At 39.3% G+C, this 17,336-nt stretch overlaps 1 protein-coding gene across 3 annotated transcripts in view; it reads right to left on the bottom strand.

Annotated features, from left to right (window-relative positions):
- Positions 1–13,942, bottom strand: part of LOC110049764 (uncharacterized) — a 42,035-nt gene extending 28,093 nt beyond the window's left edge. The window contains exons 1-10 of one of the 3 annotated variants that reach the window (XM_089289216.1): positions 13,894–13,942; positions 10,332–10,412; positions 9,191–9,374; positions 7,887–8,125; positions 6,851–7,045; positions 5,258–5,667; positions 3,933–4,092; positions 2,720–2,905; positions 1,171–1,580; positions 437–596 (exon numbers count right to left, since the gene is read on the bottom strand). In XM_089289216.1, the coding sequence (XP_089145342.1) occupies positions 437–596; positions 1,171–1,580; positions 2,720–2,905; positions 3,933–4,092; positions 5,258–5,667; positions 6,851–7,045; positions 7,887–8,125; positions 9,191–9,374; positions 10,332–10,389 (2,002 nt within the window). In that variant the 5' untranslated portion in view covers positions 10,390–10,412; positions 13,894–13,942. Of the gene's footprint in view, positions 1–436; positions 597–1,170; positions 1,581–2,719; positions 2,906–3,932; positions 4,093–5,257; positions 5,668–6,850; positions 7,046–7,886; positions 8,126–9,190; positions 9,375–9,560; positions 10,016–10,331; positions 10,413–13,893 lie in introns of those variants that run through there. The other 2 variants (XM_089289217.1, XM_089289218.1) reach the window with 2 other exon arrangements.
- Positions 13,943–17,336: the final 3,394 nt, after the last annotated feature.

Genomic DNA, 17,336 nt, shown 5'->3' with positions numbered 1-17,336 from the left:
GTCTCAGGCTATGGCGATTCTAACAAAAGTTACTGTCAGTGTGGAGTTTTAGGTACTGTACAAAGGATTGCGCTTTTAAGTCTTTGGATAACTAATCTACATGAGAATTTACTTTGTGAGTATTACAATGAAAGCTATTACGCAGTACTTCTTGTGGTACTTAAGTTGTTGTTGTTTTTTCTTTTTTCCAAAATGTCGCACAGCGAAATTTGAACTTGCTTCCATTTTTTGCTCACATTTTGAGCTATGCACTACCGTATTTCGTTCTTAAGAAAGCGCCCGAAGAAAGAATAAAAAAGATTCGTCTTGTAATGACGAAAGGCTAAAACATTTTTTTTTTTTGATAAACTCTGTTTCTCTTCTCGTTATCTTTCGCTACGACGTTGTAAAGCAAGGGTCAAGAATTGCTTCGTGTAACGCGATTCAAGCGTCTCACCTTGACACGACTCATCCAAAATCGTTTGTAGTTTGTCCTTCAAGGCGTCAAAGTTTTGGACCTGCACAACATACTGTTTGTCGTTCATAGCGATCTGAAGCAGCTCCTGTCGGTTTATTCCATGACCAATGCCAACTGCAACGGTCCTGACTCCTCGTTCCTATTAAAATAAAGGCGTGACAGTGTTATCTTTGAAACTGGTCGTATGTACCTGGGAAGACAAATAATGCGTCTCTGACGTATTGTCTAGGAAAATGCGAGACGCAACAACCCAGATGAATTATACCTTCAAGGCGAAAAATGAGTCTGTTTTATGGGAATTCCAAGCGCATTTTAGACGCATAAGATTTCAGAAGCATCATTGGTCTACACGTATCTTTGTAAATACGCCAACATACGGTAACAAGGAAGCCAAATATTATTAAGCTCTATGGCTTCAGCGCCACCTCTCATATTGTCAGTAAACTTCTTTCTTGTTTTCCCCTCTAGTTGTTTTTTTTTTTAACCCTGTTATATTCTTCTGATTGTCTGAATGGAATGCCACAAATTTTCAAATTAATAGCGACACGTCCCTCGGAGCACAAGTGCCAGATTGAGTACAAATACGACTCAGCGCTACTGCTCTCGACAATCATGTCTCACAACAATCTGGAACCGAGTCTCCTGAAACAGGGCGATGGGAGGGAGGGCTCTGGGAACGAATTCTTCCTCGTGCTGTTACATGACGTACTAACCTGTAGCGGCTGCAGTACTTCAGGGTAAGGCTTACTGCCTCGATTGGTCTTTCCATCAGTCAACACAATCAAAATGTTTGGTTTGTCGTTACGATCTCCTCCAGCAACGGTAAACAACTTATTAGCTGCCATTTCCAAAGCTTTGTCTGTCCGAGTCCATCTTCCAGGGTAGCTTATCTCCATCACACGCTTCTTTAGCTCCACAATGTCGTGATATTTTGCATTAGCGAAATCAAATTCCAGCCTGGAATCCGTGCTGTAAGTGATAATTCCAAAGTGCGTCGCCTTGGAGGAGACCGTGAAGTGAGATATTAACGACTGGACAAATTCTTTCGCTTTGTTGAAGTTGGACTTGCGCACACTTCCCGAGCCATCGAGAATGATTCCTACATCTAAAGCCTTGGTACAAGCTGTAACGTAACGAAAGGAAGACTTAGTAAAACAGATCTTTAAGTCGTCGTAATAATATGAAAGAACTCTTGACCTACAGATATCTTATTTTTTTATGTCTTGAGTAATATCTTAACTTGAAGCCAGTTTTGGTCTTGTCAGACACATATCAAATGATTTCACACCGATTGCAAAAAATAAGCAATACACGGTAAAATTCGCCTATAAGCCCCCTCCGTTCAAAAGCCTCACGGTTATAGGCCCACTTACATGTAAACAAAAATCTGTTCCTGTGATAAGTTCCATTAGATGTCAGCCCTCCTTTACTTTGTGCGGTCTTTGCCATTATGAGGAAAGTTCATAGAATAACCTTTGTGCTTCGCGTACTTGTTTTCTTGCTTATGCCTAATGTTTCGTGTTCCCAACAACGTTAAACACATTTTTTATACCGCTGGATGATGGTTTCATCCGCTTATTTCCAGAAGCTTTTTGAAAAGCTTATAACCCCAATGAGTCCAGGGCTGCAAATAACAGTCGGTCATCGGACATTGGCCGACCAAAATTTGTTCACGTCCGACGAAATCCCAACTGTGGTAAGACATGATGTCCGCACAATTTTTTCGTACATCATTTTACGGTAAGGATGAATAAAAATCTACCGTGAGTAAGTCTTACCTATTTTGGTTATGTCCGACCACAATTTGTTTTGTCTGACCAAGATGTGTCGTAGTGGGACATGTGTCCTGTCACTCGCAACAACTTTAACATGACTGCCTTTTAGGGCGTTTATCTACACCCCAGCAGTTTGCTCCACGATTTTAACTCCAAACACTAATTTCTATGATAACCAGTGGTGCAATATGCATATTTATAAAGAAGAGCACTCACTGAAGCTTTGTATCGCTATATCTTTCAACAGAATTTCATCTTTATCAAAAATGGTGAAGCTCCACCCCTACGGTAACGGAAATATTGTTCACACAAATAATACAGTTGACGACAAAAACAATTTCTAACTTTAAACAAGCAAGCGCGAGCATCAGCTCTACATGTGAAAAAAAAAAAAATTAAAACCGTACAAAGTATTTTACAGAAGCTGACTAATTAGGAAACTAATTATTTCACTGGAGAAAACTTATCCCTCTCTGCGGAGACTTACGTTTAGGGCACGGGTTCTCAGAACACGCCCCAGTCTCCTCCACTTCTCCCACGCAACTCTGTCCGTTACCCTTCGGTGGAGGATTGGTGCAGGATCGTTCGCGAACTCTTATTCCCCCGCCACACGTCTTGGAGCACTGGGTCCAGCTTGCCCACTCGGACCAGGCTCCATCCACATCTCCCGCGCCTGATCAGAGAGTTAAAGGAATTCAAAGTTAACTTTTTCGATTGGCAAGACGAGGTCTTGTTTGGGACTCAAAAGCTCGCCGTAGTAGGGGCAGCTACTACAAAGCTGTACATTTGTATTCTCGCAGTCGAGGCAGTATTCTAAATAGATTAGGGGAGGGTGGAAATGGTCAAAAAGAAGATTTAGTAATTGCAGATAGAGGGTTTAATTGTATGATTTTTTAGAACATACTTTTGAATTAATTGTAATAATAGTAGTTTACGGTATCTATTATTTCTTTCTTTTATTTTAGTGCACGGCCCCATAAGCTTATAGCTTCAGTCTTTACCGTGGATAAATAAAGTCTTGATTTGATTTGATTTGATTCTGGTCAAGTCAATGTAACGGATTAGGATTTTCCCACTGAGTGCAGGAAATATCAGTTTTTAATCTGACGTTTTTCATTACGACTGAATTACGACTGAATGACAAAGTTTGTGACACAAGTCAATGAAGCAAGTCGGCCGCTTTTATTAGTGAAAGAAGAAACTGGTGTGATGGAAAACTGAATTAAGACTGGGCAATGAATTAGATCGATTTATTTAGCATTTAACTTAGTGTTCGCCCTTATAAGCAAATTGAAAATACGCGGGGTAAAATGATTATAGAGCGTTTTCACTCACGTGGCCAGCATCCATACAAATTTATTGGAACAAAAGGCAGTGTTCACATTAAAAAAGAATTCAACTCCCAAAGGATTGGTTTGGTACACAAACATGGCCGCCGTTTCATTGTTTTGTAACACTAATATGGCTGCCATGACGTCATGTGAAAATGTTCTATTCCTTCGAGCCACGAAGATACGTAAGCCCTAACCACGCGCAAAAAAGGTGGTATTTCACGGAAATGAAGGAATTCATTCCACAGAAAGAACGACAACTAAGGACGACAATTGAAGATTGCGGTTAATGGAATGCATCTTTTGCAAAAACTGCTTTAGTACGACTTCGATGGTCAGATTTTCCCAAAACATTTCCACTGCGTTTACCTTGACAAGATTCCGTTAGGATTTGTTGCAGACTTTTCCTCAGGTCATCAAAATCGTTAGCATGTATCACATACTGCGCGTTGCCGGCAGCAATCGCCAGAAGTTCATCATCACTAATGCTTTGTCCAATACCAACAGCAACAGTGCGGACACCCTTGTTCTAAATAAAACAAGAAATTGTTCGCACACTGAACGATCTGAGACAGTTTAGCCTGCGTAGCAAGCGTTTCCGTGGGGTTTGGAAGCAAAGAAAGACCGAGGAACGGGATTTTCGGTGTTTTGTCTGCGCGGAAAATGGGACGAGAGCCAAAAAAAAAAAAACAAGAAAGAGGGGGGTCGCTCCATTTTTCGCGCTGTAATTCTTTGCTCCCGAACCCCACAGAAACGCTTGCTACGCGGGCTAGAAACAGTTTTGAGCTAAGTTTCTCAAACTCATTGACAATCTATTGAGCGTAAACAAACGAAATCACAATCGTGAGGGTGTTTGGAATCTGCTCTTAATAGTTAATAGCTAGCAAATTGACATCAGTTTTTCTTGCGTCTGTCCTATTATTGACATTGAATTTCGTCATAACATTGTCAAAGTAGTCTGCGGATCCACTCGGCTATCGCCTCGTGGATCCAGAGCTTCTTTGACAATGTTATCATGGGACGATAACAAATTGTCAGCTCTCGCTCGTTGACGGATCTCATAAATTATAAATTCATGTGTCTGTTCGCTTATTGACAATGAAAATTAGCCAATGAGCGCACGTGAATTTCTGCAGTTATCGTAAAATCTACTTTCGAGTTAACCAAGGTCGCTGAATCAAAAGACTAAAGACGCATGTGTATAGGGTTTGTCCAGTGACACGTGAGAACATGAGCTATTGACATGTGCTACTCCGTGTGTTGTTCATCAATTAGTTGCCGATGATTAGTGAATAATATACTTCAGATTCACACTAGCACTGTACAGATAAGTCTTAACTCTATTTATTCAGCGTTCCCTAGTTTTCTTTTTAGTTAACATCAGTTTCGTTAGAAAGGACATACCAAATACGTCTCGAAGCTACGTTCGTCAAAAATAATCCACTGCGCGTCGTATTTTCAACTCTCCTCTCGGTGTTTGGAAATGTGGTAAGACACGGTCTCTCGTTTTTGATATGTTACTTCGTAATTGAGTATTTAGTAGCTCTAAACAGAGACTGATTTCCCTTTTGCCTGGCGCTACACATTGTTAAACGGAAAAGCTTCCATCAGTGTATAAAGACAGAAAAACCTAAGGATCTATTCCTTAAATAATAAAATATCCTTTAAGGCCATAACATGTCCCTTATACTAACCTGTAGTGGTTTCAAGACATCTTTGTACGGTGCACTGCCTCCATTGGTCGTTCCATCTGTAAGCACTACAAGAACGTTCCCAGCATCCACTCTGTCACCAACAGCAGGGCTAAAGATGTCACTGGCTGCCAGTTGCATCGCCACGTCGGTTCTAGTCCCTCCGCCGGGGAAATCAAACGCCTTGATAGCAGCCTGCAGTTTGGAGAGAGTGTGGTATTCGGATTTTGCCAGGTTGAATTTCACAGTTGCTGTTGAACCGTAAACGATAGCTCCGACGTGCGTACCTTGCGGGGACACAGATAAGTGACCGACAAGTTCCGACAGGAATTCTAGACTTTTCTTAAAGTTGTCGCTGCCGACGCTGATTGAGCCATCGATTACAAGACCGACGTCCAGTGACTTCATACAAGCTGTTGAAAACATACACACAAGAGTGAGCTACTTAGCAGATGCAAGAGAAAATAAAACGAGCCAGTAGCCGGGTGATGGAGCTGTGCGTGGGAGGAGAACACGTGAGGGGTGGCGCATTTTTCTTCATGCACGTCTCCCTGTGATTCGTGTTCTCGTGACTTCCGGATTTAGCAGCGTTTCACTATCGCTACGCTCCAAGGGTCGCTACCTGAGAGTGGCCAGTTTTTTGGAAGCTAAACGTTTACAAAAGTTGATCTGGTTCAACTCTATATAATGTAATTGTTCTAAATGTACACGTAAATTAACCTTATTATAAAGAATTCATATCACACTAAACAGAGTAATGAGTAATAAGATTGTCCTTGTAATAAGGTCTATCTCATACAAACATCAGATCGTTATTTTGATTCAGTTAGCTGTATCTGTTATTTACATCGTTTCTTGTAATGAATTAAATTACATAAATTATATACATTTCGCCGACAAAAGTAAAATATACAACTTTAAGGTAAAAAGCTGTTAAAATTGAGTCTTAACGTTTTCGATCCGTTTGATCATCATCAGAGTGAAATAATATGCATACGCTCAGTGTTCTTATAGTTCAGGTAACGCCAGTTATGTAATACCTGTTCCCATAGGGAACAAGGTGAGGTCCAGTGATTGCACTTGTTTGTTTAGCTCTGGACGGAAGCGTGCGATGTAGAACGCTTCTTTTATTCTCCTTTTTAACCATGAATGGGCAGTGGTTAAAACTTCCCACGAGAACTTGTGGTTAGGGTGTTTTCTGATGTGCTTGGCTGGCTCCGACTGTTTATTAACACCTGAATGTTCATTAACACGAACCTCGAGGTTGCGCGCTGTTTCGCCAATGTATGTTTGTCCACAAGTACACTTGCTTTTGTAGATGACATGTGACGGGTGTGTGTTTTTACGTTGGAGGTGTCTTCTTTCTCATTACTTTCGAGGAGCACTACTTTGGGAGCATCACTACTTCAGGTTACTCTAGAGAGTAGAGATACCCTTAGACGTTTAATGCTACAGAAACCAGAATAAGCTCCGCGGCATGGATCACTTGGCTGGACGCAGATTTAACCGTTTTTAAATGCTTTCGTGGAATCGTTACTTTTGCAACTTTCGTTTAAAGAGCAGTCCTGATTTAACTACGAGAGGAAGCTTACTTACGGTCAAGACACGGATCCTCATTACAGTTCTCCACTTCCTCTGGTTTACCCAGATGTTCGCATCCTTTTCCATTTCCCACAGGGGGAGGGTCAGTACAGGTTCTTTCTCGCGCTCTAGTTCCACCTCCACAACTAACGCTGCATTCGTTCCACTGAGACCACATGGAGTAACCGCCATTCACATCAGCTGGTTTTACTACAGTTACAAACAGACAAATGACATTTCAATGGTGTGCCTGAGCAGTTAGAAGTTCACACATGAGATATTTAAAACTCTAAATTCCTTGTAACTGTGGATTAAAACATTTTGGCCCCATAAAGGGGGGTGGGGGGTGGGAGTTCTGAGTAGCCCATATCCTGTGAATTCCGAAAATTCCTGAATCCCGCTAAAGAATTTAATCTCTCGAACATTAATAATTTCCTACTCAATATTCCACGATATGTGTGCTAAATATCCCATGTATCCCATTAATTTTTCCTGGCCTAAACAACCAGTATCCAGTTAATTTGGTTGTTATTGTTGTTTACCTAAATATCCCATATTTCGAAAACTCGCTATAGGACCTCAAAACTGAGTAACTAGTGCACACAATTTAAAAGAGCAACATCTTGGATGGGATATCTTAAAATAATAGGCTAAATCCACTACAGTACTACTTCTCCTTTGCTGGTACCCTGTTGGTGTTATTTTAATACCTTAGAAAAAAACCAAATGAGTATTACATGTGCTTAATTTTAAAAATGTAATGGTCATAGAACTTTCAGTTTCTAATAAAAAGAGTGTTATGTCCTTCCCCTCCATAAACAAAGAGATTTAGTCTACCTATTACCAAACCATGATAAAAACATAATCACTCAACTCAATGGCCCTTGACACATATGAAGTATGGTTCAATATTTACTAGAAAAGTGCTTTTGGCACATTTCAGAAAACAAGGATGGAAGATTCTAGATAAAATATTCCAGTTAAAACTCACAAAAGTCTTTATAAATACCGCAAACAATGTAACTGACAATAAAATTATTGATATACTTACAGTCCTTCAGTCGGTAGATGTAGTTAGTGCTTTGAGCTCCAACACATTCCATTTCTTTATTGATATCACAAGGCAGGATTGGTTTAACCAGCTCTTGGAGACACTTTGATGGCTGGGCCTCTCCATATTTGTTGAATGTGGTCTCACCATTCTCTGCACTCCAGCATTCTCCATAGAATTGCAATCCAAATACTTTCCAGCCTTTTCCAAGAGTGGCATTTGCACAGCGGCAGGCAAGACTGATGGGAATGAATTATGAAAGGGAGATGAAAATGTTTGAAAGCCGTGCAAAATGCCTGGAACATTTTCAGGACTTAAATATTCCCAAATCACTCCCCCCACCCCCCAACTCTTCCTGGAAAACCAATGCTCCCAAATTTTAGTTCGTTCTGAATAGAGGACCTGCAAGGAAATCACCTAAGGCTGATATCATTATACTTCTATCATGATCAAGCGAAGCCCCAATTAAGCAGATGCCCACTATTTTTAAGTGGACACTTAGCCTGCTCCCAAAATTAACATATTATTTCCCTTTATAACAAACCCCTATACAGACACCTCTATTAAGTGGACACGGATACTAAAACAAATCATATTTGGCTGATTTCTATTGTTAAAACCTCTATTAAGCGGACACCATACTGAATTGACAATGTGGTATTGGATTACGTCCTTGAAATAGTCGATTGAATAATCAACTAAATGTACGGGCCGTATTATCGTTGCAGTATTGAAAGGGCATTAGTACAAACAGATTATGGTTGGTAAAGAAAGCTAATGAACTTGAACTCTGGATAGCCTCATTAATAACCTGGAACTTTATTATAATACAGAGGAACTGCTGCATTTTAATTGTTAACAAACATTGTCCAATTGTTAGTGGACATCCTCTATTAAATGGATACTTGGGAAGGTCTCGAGGGTGTATGCTTAATAGAAGTTTCACTGTAGTATGCCTTTCTAAATATCATCATTTAGTTCATTATTAGTTTTCTTGCTATAAGAACATGTTGGTGTTGGGGGAGGGGGAATTGAATTTTCAGAAATCTGAGTCTGATTTCTTGAGTCTCCAAACCCCCGTTCTGCAGTGAGGATCTTCCAAGCATACCTTAAATAACCATTGAAATTGTAAATGCCAGGGCTGTTTACTTAACATTTATTTGACAACCTCATGGTCCCAATCTTGGGATTAACCCATTGTTTAATAACCCTCTTCTCTTTAACTACAAAAATATGGTCGTTTACCTGATCTGAAAAAAATAATATTAAAAAATGCATGTTATCTGAGAAGCAGGCAAATGTACCTGAGCATTGACTCCTCCCATGCATGCCAATCAATCCTGTGTCCATCATAGGCATCACTTCTTGGATCTCTGTCATTTACTAAGAGCTCTGGAAGAGTTCGCTTCCCATTCTTTGTGTTGTCTTTGAAGCATCCTACTTTTTCCCATGTACGTTCACATTTTGTATGAGGGAGAACGTTTGGACCTGAAAAAAAAAAGCCAAATTTCATGACTGATATAAAATATTAGCAACCAGGAGGGGTGGGAGCACTCGCCCTTAAGAAAAAGCAATACATAACCCTCCCTCCCTCTTCCAAAATCTCAAAAAGCAAGAAATATACACCTAAACATTTTTAAAAGACAAAATTCCTTAACCTTACTTCAACCTTACCAAGCCTCAACCCTTTCCCCTTCGCTTCTTCGACAGCAGTGCCTCCTCTAAGAGACCGCACAGCCCAGGAGCTGACTTTTTGTTAAAACCTTAGTGCCATCAGGGCAAGGAACTGAATATAACCGAGGGGAAATGTACCTAAATATCCTAATTGTTTTTCCCCGTTTCGGAGATACGATTAGGAGTGCGAGCGATTATAAAATCTCTGGATGAGCTACACATATTTGACCCATTCCAGTCTAGAACCGAAGTTTGGTAGCAAATGATTCTTTCCTTTTTCAGTTCGGTGTTCCGATCACCGGGAACGCTTGCTGAAATTTTCAAATTTTCTTCTTTTTGTTTTAACAACGAGGAGCCAAGTGACCTGCCGCCATGTTGTGCGTTGTAACCAGGCCTTTGAAAAATCAGGCTTCTACTGGACTGGACTAGACTGAAGGAATGGAACCAATCGATCGATTCGGAGGGGGTGGCAAGGTGGGGAAGGGGTGGTACTGATTCCGTTTTGCGTATTTTAACAAAATTTACGTTTTGCATGTTTTGTTGATTTTTTTTAGCTGCTTTTTAACAATGATGTTTCCATAACTACAAGAATCATGTATGACTTTTGGATGCTTTTAACCGGCGCGTCGCTAATTTTTGCCTTAGTCACGTGTCATCCGTAAACCCTTTGCTACCCTCTTCGAAGAATGAACTACTCGAAACTGCTATGAATAGTTGCAGTGCAAGAATTGAGAGATCGGTGATATACAGAAATGTCAAATGTTTGGAAACCTCTTTTTCCTTGAACAAGAAGTATGTTAAGAACAACCACGAGAAGAGGAAACCACATCTTGGCCTCAGTCAAGCAATCTGCTAAAAGATGAATAGGAAGCAAATTGTATTACATATATTAATGCTGTACTTATTTGCCCCTCTTTAAAAAGATAACTGATTTCATCGAAGAAGTCTTCATTTTATAATGGAAACAATAATATCTTACAGCATTACATTCCGAATGACTGATAAAAAAAAAATATGGCTAGTTTTCAGTACCAAGATTCGGATCACGGCATTTTTTTCTTATGCAAGATATGCGGAGAAATGTTTTACCCAAATTTATAGAGATTTGTATGGAGACGCCATGCTGGTGTCCATCCGGATGGGCACCAACATGGCGGCCGGAAACAACACAAACATCTGTCACTGAGTTTTGCTACAAAAGCGTGAATTTATCTCTCAAGGAACTCAAAAACATGAAAATAATACTTTTTCTAATACATAAATTGTTCAGATAGCCAAATTCCCCGAAATAAGTCACTTTTTTTTAAGCAACATGACAGCTCTCTCGGCCGTCATGTAAGTGCCACGTCACGCAAAGCTTAGAAATTCCGGCGTAATCTATCACAAACCCAAGAACCCATTCGGAGCGAAAATTTGTAGGAATATTAGTTTTTAGTTTTTAGTTTTTCAGGAGGATCAATAATTTTGTAGTTTGAATTTTAGTGACGTTATGTGAAAACCAGAAATAAGAAATATTGGAAATTATAAACGGGTGCTAATCCAGACTAACAGGTTCTTCATAAAGCCTCATAAGAAACCGCAAATTGTATCTGCTGGTTTCCATAGACAACCTTTTATATTCTTATATATAGTCTGGATTTATGGAAACTATTATACACGGATGACTACTACCACGAGAAGATCAAGGTAAGAGAGTGAATCCCCATATAGGCCTTCTACCCAAGGTTATCCCTCTTAAGATTACCTAGTTCTTCCGCGGATGTTACTAGCGCGTCGTGTGGATGTTTTCGTGAGGGATTAATTTTTCTGTCTTGTCTACTAAGCGAGGGAAAACATCTAACGGTATGAGGATGCCTTCTTTGTAATTTCGATACCCGAGAATGCAAAGAAGCAAATGTTCTATGCTTTAATACATTTCAGAACTTTAGTAGGAGTTTAGACAAGAGTCAGATATCCCCTGCTCAAACAACACTAAAAAACTGAATGAACGGCGGAGGATTGAGCAGCCAAACGAACGCAAAGCAGACGAACGCCCAAACACAACGCTACCAAACGAACAGATGGTCGAAAGTGCAGACAGACGCTCCCCGCCAAACAAAAAATGGGAGTTTAAGCGGCAACGACATTGTCAAGGACAGCGTCGATTGAAGAATTACAGTAGAATCCTGATTTTTTGAACCCTCATTTTTTTTAACCTCCCGATAACTCGAACCAAACGTCGTTTCCCTCTACTCAGTCAAACACTGTAATTTTGCCCCCGATTTCTCGAACTCTCCGATTTTTCGAACCAATTTTCGCTCCCCTTGGAGGTTCAAAAAATTGGGATTCCACTGTATTTTACATTCAAGCTACGAATCCCGCGATAATTTAATAGATTCATTCAGTTTGTCTATCACTGACTGTCAGAGCTATGCGAGACTGCATAAAAATTCGACATAGTTCACGTTTTCTATAGTAAGCACGATGTGATCATTTCTTTATTCACGTTGTTGTCAGTTTGAGCTGAACCGGAAAGAAGTGCACCAAGAATTATAATGTAAGTGCACTCGTTGCCGTTGCCGTTGTCCCCCTAGCTAAAACCAAAAGAACCGCAAAGAATGAACAGCCAAACGAGCACAAAGAAAACGAAAGTCCAGACGCTCAAAACAGCCAAGAGTGCAGAAAAGACCTGTGCTATGAAAAGTCTGTTGAAAATCAAAACGTATAAAATAACTTTTTTTACCACATTTTCTGCCGTTAAGTAACAGTCGCGGAAGAACTGAGTACCATGTCTAAAAATAACTAAAGGAGCTTAGTTACGCCGGATATATTTTGAGTTATTTCGGCCTCGCGCAAAATTACCTTTAAATTGAAGGAAACCTGAAGGAAATAGTAGTTTACTTAGATAGAAAAACACCAACGAAATAATAATAAACCGTAAAGGAACAAGGACGGTTAAGGATGGAGAAGATAAACACGGATTACAAACGACGAAGTTGAAAAATTTAGGCTAAACTTTTTAAGATGAGCGAACCGTGACATAGATCCTTCAAGAGGGATTACCTTGGGTATAAGGCCTGTACGGGGGATTCACTCTCTTACCTTGATCTTCTCCTTCTTAATGTTTATCCCGTGTGTTTGTTAACTAAACTGTCTTGAATTACGAATTATTTGTCTATTGATTTTAATTATCCAACTTTGATTCTGCCAGATTACCTTTCAAAGGACCCGGCAAAACCAATAAAAAAGTTAGTTTCTCTGGAGAAAAAAACGTAATTAGGGGAAAGAATCAATTGCATAGAAACTACTTTGTCATCCTCCTTTTGGGAAGACTACCTTTGGTGTATTCGTTTTCATTAGTTTAAAAAACTATATAAGGCCCAGTTCAGACGTCGTGCTTCTGCCGTGCCGAACTTAATTGCAATTTGGTTCGACTGTAGTACGGCAAAGAAACAACTCTGATTCAGACGTCGTGCCAGAGTCGAACCAAATTCAGCATTTAGCGATGCCTCGTAGCAATTCTCCTCCTAACTCCCCGTGGGAACGCAATCTCGCCAAAATACATTAATATAATTTATGAATTTTGTTTAGCGTGGCAAAAGCACGACGTCGGAATCACTGCCGTGCCAGAGTCGTGTAGTACGGCAGACCTTGTCGAACTTAATTGCTTGCCGAACTTAATGCAAAAGTTTGATTCAGACGCCGTGCTTCTGCCGTGCTTTTGTCGAACTTAAATCCTGAATTTAGTTCGGCACGGCAAAAGCACGACGTCTGAACTGGGCCTAAGAATTAAAGACAGTTAATATTAAGGAGTTAAAGTTAGACTTTAAAGTACTTCTATCGGAGAAGTCTGATGCAAAAAGGTAAGCTTTCATGCTTTCCTTGTCGTTTCATGTATTCAGAGTACAGCTGAAAAGAACTAAGCTACATCTTCTTCGACGCAGCGAAAACTAGATTAAGAACAAAAATTAAAACCACATAAAACAGTTCAAAGTAAACTGACTGTTAAGTTTTCCATGTCCGTTATCCTGTTTGTCAAAGGTCGTTTAAAAAAATATCTCAGCAACTAATATTCGCTCGTCTTAAGTCAAGGAAAAAAGTTAAAGCCTTTTTGTAGCTTCTAAACACTAAAAATGTTAGAGTTAAGTGGATAATTGTTCATACTTGAAGTAAACTCAGCATAGAATACATTTAGAACCAACGATCTCTTTGACCCAAATAGTTTCTGCTTAGCGAGGAAATATAGGAAAAAGGCCCGCGGGTCACATAAAATGGACACTAAAAAATGGTCTTCGCAGACGATTTTATGTTCCAGTTACTAAAATATAAGAGAAAAATAATATGTACAACCTACCTCGTTTCTTCTGTGAGGTCTTCCCTCTCTTGCCCGTGGGCCAAAGGAAAGTGACTGCTGCAAGTATGGCTTCTGTTTTAAAAGACGCGTTGTTTACACACAAAGTTTTTTACCTTTATTTTCAACACGTTCAATGTCTAATTTAGACATTTAAAATCGATTACGTTGGACATTATGGCACAAAACAAGATTAAAATCCAGTCCCGAAATGTTGTATCGGTTTTAATTTGTTCAGTTTTGTTTAAACAATTTGCTTCCAATTCCAAATTAAAGGAGTGCCGAACCGATTTGTTTGCGCTGGCGAAAAGTGCCCCACTTAAAACGATTTCGAAATGTTTGCTTTTAATAAGAGCAAGACAAACACGTGCTCTTAGGAGGGCAGGGGAACTGTAGAGAAATTATCTCACAGTTTTCACTCGATCTGCCATACAGCCAAGTATCACTTTTACTAAACGAACGTGCACATGAACAGTTACTCAAGTTCATCTAAACAATCTCTTTTAAATATTATTATTTTTTTGGGGGGGGGGGGAGCTCCTTTCTCCATTGTTTCATCTAATGATATTAAAAAGCATTAACATTATCAGATGTTTCGAACGCTAATTCTAAGCGCATTTTTACTTATTCACAAGCGCCTAACGGGAGAAAAATTGAATTAAAACAAAACTGTTCACACCGTGCGCACAGTATAATTTAATACATCGTCTCCCAGTATACTAAATAAACCGCCGGTAGGAGATCATTGGAATAAATTCAGTATTTCCGTGTGGTACTATTTGTTTTATTGTACATGTCATGAACATTTTGAGAAATTTTTTCTTTGTTATATATTTTTTTTATTTCAGCGGAGTTGGGGGCTAAGGAAATGGTTATGGTAAAGTTTGAATTTGCTGCGTAAAATGTCCATTCATTTTGCGTTATATCTCTTCCTCTGATAAACTTTTCCTGGTGAAAAAGAAAATCGTTTTCTCTACCGTCGTATCACTTCTGCTGAATCTGACCTTATTCGACTCGTTATTCAAATACAATTGGTCACTCAGCACTTAACTGGTATGCTATCCTTTGCTTCTAAGCTGGATTAAACATTATTTGAAGGTGGAGATTTCCATTTTGCAAGAAACAATTGAAAAGTATCTTTTGGAAGTGGCAATGAAACACGCTGAAAGCCATAAACCTATCGCTAATATAATTATGCTATCCTCAGCATATTGTCACGAAATTTAATTCAGCCGGCAGCGTTTTGTTCCAACGTAATGTATTTTCCCAAAATCAAGAAAGATGTTTAATACCTAGTATTAAGAACTGGATCATCGGATAATGCAATTTTTGTGTTTTCATTGGCTTAGCCATCATGGTATATGAGCCATTAAACCATGCTCTACAAATACGGTGTTGGTTAAGCGTAGGCGCAATGTTTTGGGGGCGTTTGTGTTCTTATTATATTTTAGTTTCTTTTTCATATATATATTTTGGGGGCGTTTTTTAAAAAACAACTATTCCACTCGCGCTTGTTGGCTATCTACCATCTCATATCCAACGCGCGCTCGTGAAATAATTCTTGAATAAAGCTCGGTCGCGAACTACGGCTCTTATCAGCTTACGATACATTGTAAAAAAAATGAAATGGTGTCGTGCCAAAGAACGGTATTTCCCAAGTATATCTGTAGATCTTAAAATGAACCGCTTGAACTGAACTATCTATGAGTCTGCAGTGGGTGAAACAGGAAATTAAGAGAATCTTTCACATGGAACTAATCATTGCTTATGACAAATTGATTCTCAATATTAATTAAAAAAAGCTCTACGCGATACGAAATTTAATCGATTTTCTGTTGCAGCTTAACATGTTTTCATTTCGTAAAAAGACAGGTTGTTTAGTGTTATCTATTTTAATCACTGACAGTCTTATGAATTGGATAATATCTCATTAAATCGATTCTAACCTGGGTAATACGGACGACAATTAATTTTGAAAGAACCTGATTATGAAAATGAGCATTTAATTTTTATTTACTAGCTTGGTTATTTGAGAGCTACCAAATTTTTAATTAAGGTTTCGCAATCTTAAATCGTTCAGTAAAATGAGATATTGTGTCTCAAACGATTTAGGGCAGAAAACAAAAATATTCCTTGTTTTTAATACTTAAACGAAATCCGCCTAAGTTTTTGTTGTCGGAAAATTAAGTATTTGAAAGATCATTTAAGCTGATTATTGCATACTTAAAATCTACTAGCTTCATGACAGACTTAGTGGCACTGATTTTGAATGTTATAACTGATGTCCCAATAGATTTTTTAATCCTTGATTTATTTTAGATTTACCATTTGAATGTTCGACAATTAATTCCTCTCTCGGTAACAATTTCTGTGTTTTAGTTAGTTTTCCAGAAATCTTTTGAGCAATGTCGGTGTTGGTCTTTTATAAATTAACGCCGGTACGGCTAAAACAACATAAGGTTGCCTTAATATTGGATATTGATAATTGGCTTGTTCAGTGTTACTCTCTATTTATTTTGGGTTTTGAGAAGAAGTATGATATTGTTAACTGTTGCTATTTTTCTTGTTAAAAGCAGGAAAATTAGCTTGCTTTTAATAACTCTTGTTTTATAAGACTGCAACCGAAAATCTCTATCGACCCTTAAAGCCAGGGTTGCATCTCAGAAAAGCAAAATTTCATTCACAATGCTGAAATACGTCTGCGTTCACAGGCTAGCTGCCGGTCGGACTTAAAACTGCAACTGACCGAATGACTTTACATCTGTTTTTCAATAGCAGTTGCTTTCAAGGACAAAACAAGCTAACTCACTATTCAACTAGAGATTTCAAAATAACAACATTTAGATAACAAAAAAGATATATGGATGAAGCATCTTTTTCTGTTAAAGGGAAACGGGGCCTTGCGTCGTCCAATGTTGTCTTTGAATAGGATAGTTACGATAAGTCTATAACCGTCATACGAAGAGGCTCTTTGGAAGGAAAGTTGGGGGGAGGGGGGGGGGGGGGGGAGGGAGGAGAAAGGAGGCGACAAGACAAAAAAAGAGCACCATGGGGCCCAGGCACTACCCATAGTGCCCTGCGAGCCAATAACTCGCTCCCAAAGCCCTAAACATGGCGTGAGTGATGAACTCTTAACACCTGTGTTTTTGCGAAATGGGACCTTGCGTCGTCCAATTTTGTCTTTGATGATATTTAGGATGAGCCTGGTACAAAGACGCTCTTTGTAGGGGAACGAGGGGGTAGGGGGTGGGATGGGAAGTGAAAGAGAGAAAGCAAAGATTGCAGGAGGAGTTCAAAGATAGAGTTTCCTCCTTGCTTTCGCTCAATTCGTTGTGAATCATGATCAGTGGCTGAGCCAGGATTTTTTAAAGGGGGTTCACACTGTGTCAAATTGAGGGTACTCACCGGATTGTCATGTCGACCTCCACGCCGTGTTTTAGGTTGTT

Source organism: Orbicella faveolata, unplaced genomic scaffold (genome assembly GCF_042242905.1).
Source record: "Orbicella faveolata isolate gen_17 unplaced genomic scaffold, um_ofav_v1 contig_2, whole genome shotgun sequence".
NCBI lineage: Eukaryota > Metazoa > Cnidaria > Anthozoa > Scleractinia > Merulinidae > Orbicella > Orbicella faveolata.
The sequence above is the reverse complement of the archived record's forward strand: the minus strand, read 5'-3'. Positions and strand labels throughout refer to the sequence as shown.